The 15869-nt window shown below is 30.7% G+C and overlaps 5 protein-coding genes across 6 annotated transcripts; 3 read left to right on the top strand and 2 right to left on the bottom strand.

Annotated features, from left to right (window-relative positions):
* The first annotated feature begins 1440 nt into the window (after window positions 1-1440).
* LOC134837562 (hornerin-like) lies at window positions 1441-3604 on the top strand. The gene is made up of 2 exons (XM_063852944.1): window positions 1441-2239; window positions 3210-3604. The coding sequence occupies exons 1-2, from the start codon at window positions 1441-1443 to the stop codon at window positions 3602-3604; spliced, it is 1194 nt and encodes a 397-aa protein (XP_063709014.1).
* Window positions 3605-3992: 388 nt separating this feature from the next.
* LOC134827325 (uncharacterized) lies at window positions 3993-6681 on the bottom strand. The gene is made up of 3 exons (XM_063839923.1): window positions 6429-6681; window positions 4720-4887; window positions 3993-4164 (listed from the first exon to the last, which is right to left on the bottom strand). Exons 1-3 carry the CDS (start codon window positions 6457-6459, stop codon window positions 4130-4132), a joined length of 234 nt encoding a protein of 77 aa, XP_063695993.1. The 5' UTR covers window positions 6460-6681; the 3' UTR covers window positions 3993-4129.
* A 2742-nt stretch (window positions 6682-9423) lies between these two features.
* LOC134827650 (zinc finger and BTB domain-containing protein 24-like) lies at window positions 9424-11943 on the top strand. The gene is made up of 3 exons (XM_063840397.1): window positions 9424-10604; window positions 11280-11838; window positions 11906-11943. Exons 1-2 carry the CDS (start codon window positions 9478-9480, stop codon window positions 11824-11826), a joined length of 1674 nt encoding a protein of 557 aa, XP_063696467.1. The 5' UTR covers window positions 9424-9477; the 3' UTR covers window positions 11827-11838; window positions 11906-11943.
* LOC134827651 (myoneurin-like) lies at window positions 11925-14815 on the bottom strand. The gene is made up of 6 exons (XM_063840398.1): window positions 14558-14815; window positions 14459-14500; window positions 13794-14401; window positions 13586-13730; window positions 13293-13519; window positions 11925-12210 (listed from the first exon to the last, which is right to left on the bottom strand). The coding sequence occupies exons 1-6, from the start codon at window positions 14774-14776 to the stop codon at window positions 11925-11927; spliced, it is 1527 nt and encodes a 508-aa protein (XP_063696468.1). The 5' UTR covers window positions 14777-14815.
* A 217-nt stretch (window positions 14816-15032) lies between these two features.
* LOC134827652 (uncharacterized) lies at window positions 15033-15868 on the top strand. 2 transcript variants are annotated; one of them, XM_063840400.1, is made up of 2 exons: window positions 15033-15237; window positions 15295-15868. In XM_063840400.1, exons 1-2 carry the CDS (start codon window positions 15151-15153, stop codon window positions 15727-15729), a joined length of 522 nt encoding a protein of 173 aa, XP_063696470.1. In that variant the 5' UTR covers window positions 15033-15150; the 3' UTR covers window positions 15730-15868. The 2 variants fall into 2 exon arrangements, with proteins under 2 accessions (XP_063696470.1, XP_063696469.1); XM_063840399.1 differs by having other exon boundaries at window positions 15280-15868.
* Window position 15869: the final 1 nt, after the last annotated feature.

The following is a 15869-nucleotide window of genomic DNA, read 5'->3' as shown; positions in this document are numbered from 1 at the left end:
CCTAACTTCATTTTACATATTTTGACTTTTAGTGCATATTTTGTCAAAAAATTCGTAATTTGAGTAATTTTAGCTTTTTTGACCAATTTTGTGGCATAAAACATTTAGAATTTTTTTTAAATTTTTCCAAAATCTGAATTTTAGTAATAAGTTTTTTGCTTATTTTGAAAATTTTCTAAAAATTATCGAAATTTTGATTTTTAGACTTACAAAATTAATTTTTTTCACTTTCACTTAAATTTTTCAAAATTAATTTTGCATCTAATATTTTTTTAAATTTTTCTACTGAAATAAATATTTTTTTTAGAAAACCAAAAAATAAACATTTTTTTTAAATTTTCAACTCTAAAAAATATAAGAAGTAGAATATAAGAAAAAAATAGTTTGTTCGTAAATAAAAATTTTAAGAATTCAGTTCTGCAGTCTCTGGTATCAAAAAGATTTACAAAAAAGACAACTTTTAACAATGAATATACGACAGGAAAGACTAACAATGCAGTTTTGCCTTTAAATTGTTCTATATTTTATTTTTTAACCGTTAATGAAACGGAAATGATCTTAAAAATTATAACAAAATGAAAATAAAAACATTATTTCAAAATTTGAATAGCCATTCAAACCTTAATTTTCTTTGTCAATGCATAGATTTGCAATGCATTTTAGAACCATAAAAATTAACAATTTATACAAAAAAATATTTGATTCAATTATTTCCGATCTCAAAAAGTGCATTGAACTTTCCAACCACAAATATTTTTTATTTGCACAGATGAAAAAAAAATTATTAGCAAAAAAAATCAAAAGTTCAATACTTCCCAATAATATCGGTCACCATTCATCTATATTTTAACCTGAAAAATAAGAAAAAAAAAATTGTCGAATACCTTTTTGCTAATCATGTGTGGCGTCCTTCTTTTTTTCATGCCTCACTTTTTGAATCGGAAACTACACATTTTTGCGTAATTCTTACAAATTTTTGAGTTTCTGCCCGCACGCTAATCAATCAATCAAGTGTGAAAGAATGTCCACACACATAGCTTTAATTGAATTAAATACATTTAAAAACAATGGACAACAATTAAATCTATTTTTTCTGGTTGTCCAACAAAAACCAAATAAGTGTCTAATTAAAGGTCGTTTCGTGAATTAGCATGCCATGTGTTGAAATAACTGCCGAAGAATGAATTTTCCAGCACAGGTAGCGAAATGAATGTGACGAAAGCGGCGAAGCGTGGCCAAAAATCGAAGAGATTGATTTGCGAGAGAGAGAATTGTCGTTTCTTTTGTGTTTTTCCCCGAAAACTTTGATCTCTTTTGTGTTCATTCCGTTTTTTGTCCGACACTCGAGTGTAACTATAAAAGTCGCTGCAGTTTCTTGGTTGTCTCTATTCGTATCGAGTTGACCAACGCGCGTGTTTCGCGGTTTTAACGTCTAAAAAAATGAAAATTTTAATATTTTTCGTGTTTCTTGCAGCAACGAGCACTTTTGCTCGCAAAATCAAACCCAAAGACTTTGATCAGAAGCAAAGTGCGTCAAATTATGCGTACCATTCGTCGGGTCCGTCGCGCGTTTCGTTCATCACAAGTGGTGGCGGTCCACATTTCTCGGGATATGAGACAATTTCCGGTTACAGCAAACCCACGGAATATTCCTCAAATTACGATTCCGGCCCCGGAGGACATTCCTACGTCATTAAACACGTAACAGGCGACAAACCTCACAGTTACCATCCCACATCGTCGTTCAGTCATCACGACACCTCCGCCTTGCATCATCGTCCCACGAAGACTTATCATCTGGAAGAGCCCGAAATTCAGCCGGAAATTCATCATTCCAGTCACGAATCTGATGAACATGAAGCGCCCGTACATGTCTCGACATATGTGGGGCATGATGGCGATTCAGGGTCTGTGGAGGTCGAACACGACTCCGGACCAGCTCATTACACACACGGAACTTTTCACAACCACGGCGGACATGGGGGCGACGAACAAAGCTTTCACAAGGGATACAAAGACGCATACGATCAGGATTATTATAAGAAGCACGGTGATAAGGGAAAGAAGGCCTACGATAAGGCGCATTCGGAAGCTAAAGGGCACAAGGGGCACTACGATCACGCCGATTCCGAGGGACATCACAACGAGAAGGGCGGGCACAAGAAGTCGCACTACGATGAGGGCGACAAGTATGCCCAACATCACGAGGAGGGATATGCCAAGAAGGGAGGAAGTCATGGTGAGTTAAGAGTTTTCGTTATTTTTAACAAATGTTGTTCATTTTTGAACCTTTTTTCAAGAAGATTATCAACTTTATATTGTTTACTTATTTTTTTTTCCAAATTTTTATGATATTTTTAAGCATTTAATCAAATTTTTTAAATTTATTTTATCAAATTTTTCAATGTTTGAAAATGTTCATCAAATTTGTGTAATTATTCTAATTAATTTTTTTCAATCAAAGTTTTTTTATTTTTTTTTCTTAAATTTTTAATAGTTTTCCAATTTTCTACCATACATAGTTTTTTTTTGTAATTTTTTTACAAAAATTTTCCAATTTTTAGAAAAAAAAGATTGTATTTTTTTTTTCATTATATATTTAAAATTTTTATTACTGATTACTCAATTTTCTTCTTTTTCTATTTTTTACCATTAGGTATATTATTTTTTTAAAACATTTTTACAAAAATTTTGTAATTTTCAAATTTTTATTACAATTTAATTCATTTTTATATTAATTTTTTATTAATATTTTTTGTGTTTGTAAATTTTCTAAATTTTTTAAAATTTAATTCAATTTTCTATTAAAATTTTGTAATTTTATTAATTTTTTTAAAAACAAAATTTTAACTTTTTATTTTACTTTAATTTTAATTTAAATGAATTTTTTAATAGTTTTTTTTAACTTTTTATCAAATTTTCAGATTTTTATTTTCAGATTTTGAATAAATTATTTTAGTTTTTGTAATTTTATTTGATTTTTTTTTTTTTTTTGTGAAAACATTAATATTTTTCCAAAATTTTTGATATTTGACCAAACTTTTAAATGTGATTTTCTTATTTTTTCTGTTTTTCTACAATTTTTACTTTTTTCATGTATTTTTATTCACGTTTTGACATTTTTTTTCCGATTTTCTCAATTTTTTTTTATGAAAATCCTTTTTATTTTGAATCAAAAATTTTCATTTTTTCTAAATTTTAAATTTCAGGAGAGAAAAAGCACCACAAAAAAGGCTCCAAAACCACTGGATATCACAACGTCTACCACAAGGACGAGTACAAGAAAGATCACAAATTCTATGATGAATCAGATCACCGAGGACACTTTAGCAAACACGGCGAAAACGAGAAAAAGCACTCTGCCGATTCCGGATACGAAAAGAAGGGAGGTTTCCACGACAGCGCCTACGATCAAGGACACTCCAAGAAGCAGGGATCCGAGTCAAATGGTCACGTCGACGAGCAACACAAGAAATATAACAAGAAACAGGGCTACGACAAATACTACAACGACCACGAAAAGTATGGCAAAAAGCATGGCGACAAATCCCATCATGCCGAGGGACACGAGGAGCAACATGGGCATCATCATGGTCATTATTAACGTCCTTTTACTGCGATTTCAGTAATAAACATTTTTTTTGTAATTTTTTTATTAAACGACGAAAAATTCCGACCACTTTTCGTTATTTATGTAATTTATTTGCTTTTGAATAAACCCGAAAGTCGTCAAAACAAACTTTTTACCTTCAATTAATGACCGTAGGTGACAAAAAACGGAATTAAGTGAGCAATCAAGCAGCCAACCAATGCTCGCGTAAAATGTTGTTTGTAATGTGAGACAAATTTCATGCAATATTGGTTTTCTTTTTGTTTTGTTTCGTTTCTTTGTCGCTGTTTTTTTTTGCGCCGTGCGTTCGATTATTTCCTACAAAAGCTCTCTTGTGATGTAACGGACTCTGTGGTGAACGCGTTACTTCGCCGAAGTAGGTAAGTGGAGTAAAACGTGATAAAATTTATAATTTACTTTATTGATCATCGCAAATAATAATTAAAAATACCTTAAAACTACTGAAAAATTGAATTTTCATGAATACTCGTTAAGAAAAAAATTCTCGCTGGGAAGTTGTCAAGGACACGGACCGTCACTGGTTTTGATGAATTCTACAAAAAAAATAATTAATTTTAAAAAAGTTATTTAAATGAATTTAAAAAAAAATTATATAATTTTAAAAAATTTTAAAAAAATTATATAATTTTTTTTTTGAATAATTTTATTTTTTTTTTTAAATTAAAAAATAAAATTTTTTAAAATTTTCAAATATTTTATTTAAATAAATTAAATTGAATTCATTAAAAAAATTTAAAAAATAATTTAAAAAAATATTTAAATAAATTAAAAAAATATATTTAAAATAAATACCTAAACAATTTTTTTTGAATAATTTTATTTTTTTTTAATTAATAAATAAAAATAAAATTTTTGAATATTTTATTTAAATAAATTAAATTCATTAAAAATTAAAAAAAAATAAAATTAAATATTTTTTTTGATAAATTAAAATTTTAATTTAAAAAAAATAATTTTGATGATTTAAAAAAAATAATTCTTGTATTTTATTTAAATATTTTTTTTTCAATTTAAAAAAAATTTTATTTTAAAAAAAAAATTAAATTAATTTAAAAAATTAAATTTTAATCAATTTTTGAGTGACTTACTTGTTCCATGTTGACAATTATGCGAGTCCATCGCACAAGGACTGCTAAAAGTTTGAGTTTGAGCCGCATCATCCGTGCCACAAACTTCGTTCCTTTCGTAGCAACTGTTCGAGCATCCGCCAGATGTTGGCATTGTGTTCGTCATTTTGGGTGAAATGATCAAACATACTAAAAAAAAGCGTAAAAATTCAATTTTTAATCACTAACGTCATCAATTTTCGTTTATGTGTCAATTAAAAAGAAACATGAACACATGAAAAAAAAAACACGAATTCCAATCTTAATCACGTTGTGTGGTAGTAAATATTTCGAATTTATTTACGAACATTTGTCATTCGACAATCAAAATAAATTAAATTCCAATTGATAAGATCGGCAAAAATACTGTTTTTATTATTTAATTGGAGTGATTTTACAGACATACTGGCGACTGACGACGACGACGAAGATTATTTTTTTTGCCTTAATTTCAATGGGATGACGTGATATTTATTTGCGGCGAAGGAATTTTGTCGTGTTCCGGAAATTCCAAAGTTTAACGGGTTAGACAAGTGGATGGATGGTTGGAATGTTCTGGAGATATGTGGAGTAAGTGTGAGTCAATATGATGTCTTTTTTTGAGGTTTTTTTTTGTTTAAATTTTTCAAAAAATTTGAAAATTCAAAGGTATTTTGATTTTATATTGAACAAAAATTTTTTTCTGTTTCTAAAATATTAGTTGTAAATAATTTATTTTAAAAAATCAAAAATTTTAAATTTTCAATCAAAGGATTTTTTTATTAATTTTTAGTTAAATCTATATCCAATTTGGAAAAAAAATAATGTCGGAAAATTAACGGAAATTAACTAAATATAATATTCTAAAAACTAAATACTCGCGTAGGCTAAATATAAAGGATCTATAAAAACACGAATTCCAATCTTAATCACGTTGTGTAGGCGAAAGAAATTATTTTGAATTTAATTTTAGTAAAAAAAATAATTTTAATTTTTAAATAATACCAAATATGTTTCTTGACATTTCCTAAAAAATTTAGCAGAAAAAAATGTAAAAAATTATGAATCAATTTTAAATTTTTTAAACTTTTATTTATTGAAATTCAATTTAGGTAGTTCTTATTTTTTTATTTCTTTTAGCTTAACTCTTTAATTTCTTTTAAATATAAATTTAATTGTTTATATTCTGATTAGAAAATCTAAACTGAAAATCAGTGTAATTTTTGAATTAAAAATTTAAAAAAAAAATTATTTTCAAAATATTCGCTATAAAATAATTTAATTTAAAAATATTGTCAACATTGAAAAAATATCATTAAATGAAATTAATGGAAAAATTGGGAAAAAAATTTTAAATCCTTAAATATTAATTGTAAGAAAATGAACTTTTCATATTGAACATAATTTTTTTTTTTATTTAAAATAATTTAAAAAATCTGATTTTAATAAATTAATAATAAATTTCGATATTTTTAAAAATTATTTAAAAAAAAATCAGTTTTTTTTAACTAGCTTCAAATTTCTGCTTTAAAATAATTTTTAAAAAATCATAAAAGATTTTTTTCTCTCTTCAGAGTTTTCGTATTTTTTCTTAAGTTTTCTTGTCATGTCCTCGTTGAAGTCTTTCATATTTTTTTTTATTTAATTAATTTTATCCTTTTTTTATTTCCACAAAATTTTCACGAATATTTAAATAAAAAAAAATTACTCACATGTCGTGGCAACACAGATTAACTTGAGCATCTTCTATTATTTTTTTATTTCCAAATTTATTTATTTAATTCACAAAAAATTAACGGCAATAAATTACTTATAAATCTCAAAAAATAATTTATTGAGCAACTTTAATTTTACAACTGATCCGTTGAACGGCAATCACTAGACTGAAGACAAAAGATTGTAAGGAGTGAGTAATAAATATTCAAATTGCAATGATGATGAGCGTTAAGTAACTACTGAACTGTGTACTCATCGTCGTCGTCGCCGTTCACGTACTGGACGACATAGAATCTCGTCATTCGTTATATTTATTGGCAAGCATACCCACGAATCAATAAACAAATATTTATAAAATGAAAACGATGTGTGTTTATTATCGCATCCAGCATCACACGGACTGTGAGCGCGACCCTTAATTGTGTTTATTTCTTTGTATCAAAAATATTTACGCACGGCTCGCGTTCTCAAAAGAGTCAATAAATTAAACATTGAGACGCGTATTCTATTTATAGAGCTGATAATGATGCTAAAAATAACTCGCGGTACGATTTTATAATATTTTTTAATGGAATTTTTTTTTACAAGTTTATTCAATTGTTAATACGCGACGACAGACACGTCCTGTACGTAATAGCGGTTTGTACAGATTTTAACGAGTTTTATTAATGCGGCGAGCTGTTTGAAGTGTTTTAGCTTATCATTAGATAGCACGTGTAATTTTCGGTAGCATTTTTATTAAATTTTATATCAAAATGAGGAAGTTTTAATTTTTTCGTCGAAAAAATTAATTTTTAGGGGGCTCGTCTGTTGTTGCAATTAATTGTCAATTTATCAATTTAAATTTTTTTTTTCGAAAAAATTCTTTTGAAATGACGTCATTTTTTTTTAATTGCTTTCGTAGAAAAATTTGAGGCACAATTTGACGAAAAAAACCTTTGACCCGCTTCGTTAATTTAAACAAATAGTTTTTTGACATTAATTGAGTTGTTTTCAGATTTTTGATCGGTGACTCAGAATCCTTCAGTACTTTTTAAGCTAGGATGTCAATTCAGAAGTATGTCGCCTCACATGAACTCGTGCCATTAATTTATCATTAATCTTATTTAGTGTCTTCTGAGAACTTTACGAGACGATGCTATCTTTGCTGTTGCCTAAGTGGATGGCGTTAGCGCCACATAATTGATAAATTACACAAAAAAAAAACGATTAAATATTCATATTTGAATTGAAATCACATTGTCATGACTGGTCTATTGAAAAGTGTTGACGTAATTGCTGGCGCTAGCACTTGTAAATTATTGAGTTTTTTTTAAATTCTGTTAGAGTTCAAGTGTTTGCTTGCTGTCTCATTAAAAATTCAAGCAATTTGTTGTTTGAGTAGTTAAGAGTGTCTCTTAGAATATTTTGGGCTTGAGTTGAGAAAAATGTCACTCTCTCTAAAATTTTGCTGATGCAATATATGAAGAAAGTTTCATGATTTAAACAATAAATTTTACAATTTAGGAATCTAAAAGTAGGTATATTTTTAAAAGTTTGGGATAAATTAATTTATTTAATAAATTGTAACGTTTTCATTTGAGCCAAGAAAGTTTTAAAAATTCACTGAATAGGGTTGCCATAATTCAGAAATTGAAATTGGAGAAAATTGAACAAAATTCTTGTTTAGTTTTTGATCAGACTTATCGATTATTATTTTCAATCTTTGCAAACCATGATGAGACAAAATCTGTTATTTGAAGGATACTTCAGAATAAAGTTCTAAAGAAATGTCAAGTGGTTCAAATTTGCTATTACCTAATAATTTTTTTTTCATTGACTTTACTCTTCTTGTAGGATAATAATTTCTAGTTTTTCTGTTTTAAAGTTTCTTTTCATTTGGTTTTTACACAAAGAAATCTAAAATTACGTAATACTTTAATCATTTCTTCTTTCGTCAAAGATTCTCGAAATAAGTCCTCTTGTTATAAATATTAGTTAAACCTCTATAAATCTTCTGTTTCTTTGTTTTCTAAAATAATTTTTGAAGTTTTAGACTTTCGTAGGTCTCCTCTTTTTCAAACTGCTTCAAGTCAAATTTGTATGGTGTCTTTGAAATTTGAACTGGTTTATTCTTTTCAGTGAGGGGGGGGGGGGTGGTCATGTTAAAAAAAACCTCGTAAATTGGGGGGGTTGTTAAATTTCGACGGTTTACGATTATAGGGGGGGTGGGGGTCAAAAAATGCCCTATTTTTGCCGACGCCTTTAATGGATGACGCCTTAGTTAAACCTCTATAAATCTTCTGTTTCTTTGTTTTCTCTTTTTTTTTTAGAAAATTTCGTAGGTCTCCTCTGATTTAACTGCTTCAAGTAAATGTATGGTGTATTCAGTTGAACTTTTATTCTTTTAAGCTGCTCAAAGGTGCTATCCTTATTTGTTTCGATTTGTTTCGACTGTTTCGATTTTTTTCGACAGTTTCGATTTGCCTTTTTAACTGGCACATATTTTTTAATTGTAAATCTGCCGCTACAACATCGTCGAAGCTCATCGTGTGGTTAACTTTGTTCCAAACTTATGAAGACTCCTCTATAGCTTGATTATTGCATTGTTTATTTTCTCATTTTGCTTAAAAACCAACATGTGTTTACCGAAAAGTCCATTTCACCCACAAAGCTCTTTAAAAAGGTAGGTCATACCTAAGTGTTTTTTTAACGAGAAGTTTTGATCAGTAGCTTCAGTTTCATATTTTATTACACAGGTTCAGGTATGTTTTTATATAAACTTGAAGTCATTTAAAACTGAAAAGAAAAGAATAATTTATTTAATGAATGTTTTGAAAAATAATAAATGATACATATTTTTACCTTCTTTACTTGCTCTATCAATTCATCAACTGAAAAAAATCCACATCATGCAAGGGGTACATATAATATTTGTCAGGTCCCAGTGTCGCTTCTGTCAAATCCAATGTTTACGATTTTTGTTCTAAATAAAAATCAAATTTGTATAAAACCTTCTTCTGAAACTCCTTTTCTCCTGCAAATGTAATCAAATAAATTTTCGTCATGACAAAAGACAAAACGAAGAAACGAAAGAAAATCGGACCTCTGTTCACAAAAATCCCGGGAGCAAAAGACCCAAGGAAACAACTTGTTCCCGAGTTGGACAAACCAATTTGCAAAGAAGAAGACTTGCTTGGAATTGGAGTGCCTGATGAGCCGCTAATCGATTTAACGGATGGAGAAAAGGTCGTTGTTGTCGAAATCAAAGTCGAACCCGAGCCGATTATAGAGAAAAAGGAACAAAAGCCATTGATCCCAATTTTTAGAAAAGCTCCTCCTCCGGTATTCAAGGATGGTCGCTGGACCGACGACGATGACGAAGACGAAGAAGAGACAGGAGTGAACGAAGAACCCGCGAAAGAAGTTGAAGAAGACCAAGATCCGAGTTTCAATTCAAGTTCCGATTCAGAATCTTCCAAAGACTCGTTCGACGAATATTTCACCGACACCAAGAAAAAGACAAAACCTCGTACAAAACGAAAAACTGACGACGATGAAGACGAAATAATTCCTGGCTTCAAAAAAGCCCGCGAATCACGTCACAAGTACAATTACAAGGAATCCAAAGGCGGTCCCAAGACAATCTTTTGCAGTGTTTGCAATAATTATTTCAATCAAACGCCCGGACATCCACAAAACTTCACGAATCACATTCTAAGTACGCATGCCACAGCACTGGAGGATGAAAAGTTTTCGTGTGGCATTTGTAACAACACGTTGCGTGATAAGAAGGCGCTCAAAGCTCACTTTAATACGCATCGAGCACTTGCCAAGCCCAAACAATGCCCGACTTGCGGTCAAACATTCACGGAATACCGGAAATGGCGCTCGCATACCCACAAAGATCGGTCGGTGGCGAGTCTTCCGCCGGAGAAACGGTGCTTCCCTTGCGAAATGTGCGGAAAAATTTGCTCCACGAGACCGAGTTTGCAAGCGCATATCCTGAATATTCATCAGAAGAAGGGCAGAAAGTGTCGATGGTGTCCGCGATTGGTTCCTTATGACGAATGGGAAGAACATAAGCAAATGGAGAAGATTAAGCATAATGTTAATACGAATGTGACATGCGAAATTTGTGGTGCTACGTTCACTTCGAAGGATTCTGCTGCGAATCACAGGAGGAATTTTCAGTAAGTAACTTTTGAGTTTTTGACATTTTTACTGTAGTCGAACAATTTTTTCTGAAAAGTTTTTAAAAATTTCAATTCAACAAAAAAAATTCAATATAAAAATTTCTCTCAAAAAATCAAAAAAAATAAAAATTTCTCGAAAGAGAAAAAAAAATTTAAATTTTTTTATCAAATTTTCTTGTAATTTTTCTAATTTTCAAAATTAAATTAAAATTTGGTAAAAAAATTAAATATTAATTTTTTTTGCATTTCGAGCAATTTTTTACATTCTTTTTTTTCAAATATTTTTTGAAAAAAAATTGGAAAGAATTTTTAAATTATGTAAATTTAAATTATTTTTTTGTCGTCTCTATTTTTTTCAAAAACTATTTTTAATTTGAAAAATTCAATTTAAATTATTAAATTTAATAGTTTAATCTTAAACTTTTAATTTTTTTAAAAAATTTAATCAAATTAATTTTTTTTTCAATTATTTTTTTTAATTTTTTAAACTTTTTTTTTACATTTTTTAATATTTTTTTGCGAAATATGTGAAAAATCAAAAATTTATGAAAAATATTTTTTTTTCAAATTTAATTAAGTTTTGATTAAATAACTTTAAATTAAGTTTGAATTTTATTCGAAGCGACTTTAATGAATTTGAATTAAAATTTCATTTTTTTTTTCCTTTTTCAGTCGCGATCGCCCTGAACTCGAATGTGATATTTGTCACAAAACCTTCAAATGCAGCACATATCTCAGTCAACACAAGACCAACACGCATGGCGAAAAGCGTTTCCAGTGTGCTTATTGCCATTATCGCAATTCCTACAAATATCTCATCACGCATCACATCCGGAAAAAGCACAACATGAATCCCGAAGACATCCCAGCTGACGCAATAATCGAACACGAGCAAGGTTCCGTGCCCGAACGTGAAATCAGAGAACCTGTCGCCAAATACGGGTCAAAAAAGAAGCAAAAAACGGAAGTAATTGTTCAAATTCAGCAACCTGTTCAAACAATTATCCAACAATTGCCACAGCAGCAGCAGCAGCAACAACAACAACAAATAATTATCACAAACACCTTGCCCCCGAATGGCGTTCCGATCGTCACGATGCAACATCAAACCATGCACCATCAGACCATCGATCCTCATGCTGCTGCGATGTGGGCTTATGCTCAACGGGTGCAAGACGTGCGAAATGAGCACGATCAAAGTTCGAATTCAAACTACTAAGTAGCTTCTTAAGTAAAAAAAATTATCACAAAAAAAAATGTTTTTTAATTTTTTTTCGATTTTTCTTGTAATTCTATAGGGAGGAAGTATTTACAAAATTATTTCGCTAAATTCACGGGACTCGTAATTGTCGACATGATTGTTGATTCTACAACATTTTCATTGATGCCCGTTATACTGATCATCGTATTCGGGTCCTGCGGATGTTGTTGCATGATTTCGACTGTTTGTTGGGTATTTGGAGAGAGCGGGGCATTGATGGGTTCCGGCGGTAATTTGACACAAACTTTGTTCAGTTCAGCAGTTGTCATTTGTAGTCCGTGCGCTTTGTTGTAATGCTCTTTCAAGGTACATGTCATGTAGGTTCCTTGTCCGCAAATGTGACTGAAAAGTAAATTAAAAATTTAATTAAACTTTGATGTTTGGGTCAAAAAATTATTTAAAATGATTTTTCGATTTTTGTCGATAAGTCGAAGAATTTTTCTTTTATTTTTTCAGAGCTAAAATTTTCATATTTGAAAAAAAAAACTTAAAAAAAATTAATGAATTTGATTCATTTTATGAAAAAAATTTATTAAATTTAAAAAAAATTAAAAAAAAAAAATTAAAAAATAAGGCCATTAAATTTAATTATTTCACTTTATGTCGCCCCCCTCCGATTTTGCCGAAAAAATTCAGGGGGAAAAATAAAAATAATAAAAAAATAAGGAAAAATTTTGACATTTTTTGGTACTTCTTGATTAAAAAACGATAATAATGTCCAGTAAAAATTAAAATTATATTAGATATGAACTTAACTTGCTTTAAAAATGCATTATCTATCGAAAATTTGATGAAAAAATTTTTGAGTCACGTGAAGAAATTTTTTATTTTTTCTTAAATTTTTATTTTGTGAAATTTTATTAAAGTTTTGACTTAAAAACTTAAAATAATAAAAGTAAAAATTATTTTAATGTCTTCAATTAACGATTAACGTTCAAAAACGTCAAAAGAGAAATTTTTTTTTTAAAATGCGACATAAAAAAAATTATAAAATTTTAAAAATCCATTTTTTTCAAAAAATTTTTCGAAAAAATTCAGGGGGAAAAAAAAAAAAATATAAAATAAAAATTGACACTTTTTGAAAAAAAAAATGTTTATTTTAAAATTTACAAAAAAATTAATTTTTCATTAAATTCAATAGTTTTTGAATTTTCTTGAAGATTAGTTGTTTTAAATTTTTTTTCAAGTGATTTTTTCAGTCGATAAGATAAAAAATATTTTCAAAGTTTCACTTTATACCTAAAGTATTTTTTTTTTGTAAAAAAATTAAAAATTTTTAAAAAGAAAAAAAAAATATTTTCAGAAAAAAAAAATTAAAAAAAATTAAAAAAAAATAATTTTTGCCTCGCATTGATTTTGGATAAAATTATTAAGTGCCTTAACTCAAAATATTTTTAAAATAAGAATTTTTGCTTCAAACTCACCAATTAAAAGGTCTCGTTCCCGAATGTGAATACATGTGTTTCTTAATGTTGCTACTGGATTTGAACGCCATGCCACAAATACTGCAAATATGAGGTCGAATATCCATATGAACTTGTTTAACGTGACTATTGAGTCCCTTAATCGTCAGTCGTTTATTACAAATCGAACATTCCGTGTATTCAGCGGCTTTTAGATGAACAAGGCGAATATGGCGTTCCAAGTCTTTCTACAAAAATTAACCAAAAATTAGATATTTTAACTTTTTTGACAGATTTGACGCGAAAAAACTCACAGCAAACAAAAACTTTTTATCACAATCACGTTCAACGCAAACAAAAGTTTTTTCCTTGTGGTATCCAATGTGATTTTTCAGCAAAATTAAACTTTTAAAGCCTTTTCCGCATACTTCACATTTGATGGCGTTCGGATCTGGCAAGCTAAAAGTTAAAAATTTCACAAAATTAATGGTTTTTATGGAAATTTTATTAATAAAAACTTACTGCGTGTCCATATGCTTCACTAAATTCGACCTAAATCGTGTCGTTAGTCCACAAACCTCACAAACGTGAATTTTTTGGCACGTTTCCTTCTTCAGCTTCACCCGTTTCTCCTCCATATCCATATGCGCGTTATATTCCTCCTCATCTTCGAACGCTTTTTGGCAATATTTACAGTGTTTGGCGCCTCTGTGTTTCTTCAGGAAATGATTTCGCAAGTTTGCGGGACGAGGAAAGCCCTTTCCGCATTCCTTACAAATGTGACAATTCTTCCCGGATGACGTCGTTGTTCGATCTTTTTTGTTCCGTTTTCGTCTTTTAGCTTTTGGCTGTTGTTCGTCGTCTTCGTCATCGTCATTCATTTCGAGAAATTCCTCGTCTTCCGGTTCTTTGAGTTCTGCTTTGATATCGGGAATGAATTCCTCGTCGCTGCTACTTCGATCATCCTCGACGTCAGATTCGTCGGACTCTACTTCGACTTTTAGCGGGAGTTGTTCGTCGTATTTTTGTTCTTCGGCTCGTTTTTCGGAAATAAGGTCTTCGAGCACGTTGAGGGACTCCAAACAGGTGGTCTTGAAATTCTTCAGGGTTTCGAGGAGGTTGCAACAAGGCTAAAAAATGCATAAAAGTTAAAATTTGATCGAAATTGGGAGAAATTTTGAACTCACATCACAAAAAGCAATTGGAATTTCCTTCACTTTGGACTCAATCTAGAAAAAATATTAAAAATTAATCGAAAAATCGTTAAAAAAGCGGTAAAATCTCACATGTCTGTTCACAAATTCCTTGTAAATTTGTATAATCTCCCTGTCCTTCCGCAGTGGTTTCTGTTCTGCATTGCTCTCGGCGAGGCAAGATATGCAACATTCATTCAAACTGATCAGCGACTCAATTTTTACCGTTTCCGTGCTAACTTGCGACACATCTTCTGGCATTTCTTGCGACGCCAGTGTCTCTTGTGGCATCGTCGTCTCCAGAACTTCCATTGTAAGGTCGTAAAAATGGACAAAAAGCAGGAAAATAAACAATCAACTTCCAAAAATTCGCATTTATTGTGATTGAATTAGCGGCAAAGTGAATTTCTTGAATTAGCGGGCTCGTATAACACGTACAGGAGTAGTTCGTATGACTCGTACAGGCATGAAACGTACATTCAATGCAGCTGTAGCACGTACAACGTATAGAAATCGTATCGAAAGTCTTGAATTAGCATGAGGCGATTTTTTAAGTGATAAGATTTTAGATCCCGTTATATCAACCGCCGCCGATGGACGTCCATTCGAAGATTTTTTCCAATTTTCGTGCTCAAAACAGCCCAAAATTAGTGTAGAAACGCGCAAAATTTCCGCTCCAGCCCAAAATGAGTCTCGACAAAAGTCCCGAAGAGTCCACGAGTTGCGTCAAATGCGATATTTTGTTGTGTCAAGAGCTGGGAATCACGTCGCCGGTAAGTTTTTCCAACCGAATTTCTCATTTTTTCTCTCAAAAGTTCCCGTTTTTGCAGCACGCCGAACTGCAACAGGTGAATTTGGAACAACGTGAGGCTGTAAAACGCAATTTGGCATTCGATGATTTGTTTCGCGATCAGCAACAAGATTCCGACTCGCAGGCGTCGTTAACTACTCTTTCGGGCAGTTTGTCGCCGTGTGACTTGGCGCTTCCAGATTCGAGTTTTTCGTCGTTGGAGAGTTATCACACGGCAGAAAATCACGACGAGGACCGACAAAATGAGAGCATCGCCAAAAAAGACCCGGAATCGACGGACGAATGCTCGGAAAAGGATGATTTGTATTGCGATGAGGTGATGCCGGAAAGTCCGCCGCCGCAACCCGTGAAAGTGGCTTTTTTGAAACGTTGTCGAAGCGGCGGCGTATCTCGCTTGGGACCCGCTTCGTCTATTTTGGGGTCCTCGAAGAAGAAGAAACGCGTTGATTTTTGAGAATTTCATTGAAATTAAGTAATTTTTGTCAATTACTTCACACCAAATGTACAGAAAATAGGTAGACAAATTTTTATTTTTAAGAAACGGTGCAAAGTTGCCAGATATTATTGATTAATTAAAGCAGAATTGAAGAAAAT

This window comes from Culicoides brevitarsis, chromosome 1 (assembly GCF_036172545.1).
Source record: "Culicoides brevitarsis isolate CSIRO-B50_1 chromosome 1, AGI_CSIRO_Cbre_v1, whole genome shotgun sequence".
In the NCBI taxonomy this organism is placed as follows: Eukaryota; Metazoa; Arthropoda; class Insecta; order Diptera; family Ceratopogonidae; genus Culicoides; species Culicoides brevitarsis.
Note: the sequence above shows the minus strand (reverse complement) of the source record. Positions and strands in the feature narration are given on the sequence as shown.

What these genes read in the sequence shown, in the direction of transcription:
- LOC134827652 (XM_063840399.1), top strand. Translation starts at nt 15,151, where the DNA reads ATGAGTCTCGACAAAAGTCCCGAAGAGTCCACGAGTTGCGTCAAATGC. An exon ending in AGCTGGGAATCACGTCGCCG is followed by an intron (nt 15,238 to 15,279) that starts GTAAGTTTTTCC and finishes TTCTCTCAAAAG; the next exon opens with TTCCCGTTTTTGCAGCACGC.
- LOC134827325 (XM_063839923.1), bottom strand. Translation starts at nt 6,459, where the DNA reads ATGCTCAAGTTAATCTGTGTTGCCACGACAT. An exon ending in AATCTGTGTTGCCACGACAT is followed by an intron (nt 4,888 to 6,428) that starts GTGAGTAATTTT and finishes GCTTTTTTTTAG; the next exon opens with TATGTTTGATCATTTCACCC. An exon ending in TAATTGTCAACATGGAACAA is followed by an intron (nt 4,165 to 4,719) that starts GTAAGTCACTCA and finishes TTTTTTTTGTAG; the next exon opens with AATTCATCAAAACCAGTGAC.
- LOC134837562 (XM_063852944.1), top strand. Translation starts at nt 1,441, where the DNA reads ATGAAAATTTTAATATTTTTCGTGTTTCTTGCAGCAACGAGCACTTTT. An exon ending in CAAGAAGGGAGGAAGTCATG is followed by an intron (nt 2,240 to 3,209) that starts GTGAGTTAAGAG and finishes TTTAAATTTCAG; the next exon opens with GAGAGAAAAAGCACCACAAA.
- LOC134827651 (XM_063840398.1), bottom strand. Translation starts at nt 14,776, where the DNA reads ATGGAAGTTCTGGAGACGACGATGCCACAAGAGACACTGGCGTCGCAA. An exon ending in TTCCAATTGCTTTTTGTGAT is followed by an intron (nt 14,402 to 14,458) that starts GTGAGTTCAAAA and finishes TGCATTTTTTAG; the next exon opens with CCTTGTTGCAACCTCCTCGA. An exon ending in GTGAAGCATATGGACACGCA is followed by an intron (nt 13,731 to 13,793) that starts GTAAGTTTTTAT and finishes TTTAACTTTTAG; the next exon opens with CTTGCCAGATCCGAACGCCA.
- LOC134827650 (XM_063840397.1), top strand. Translation starts at nt 9,478, where the DNA reads ATGACAAAAGACAAAACGAAGAAACGAAAGAAAATCGGACCTCTGTTC. An exon ending in AATCACAGGAGGAATTTTCA is followed by an intron (nt 10,605 to 11,279) that starts GTAAGTAACTTT and finishes TTCCTTTTTCAG; the next exon opens with TCGCGATCGCCCTGAACTCG.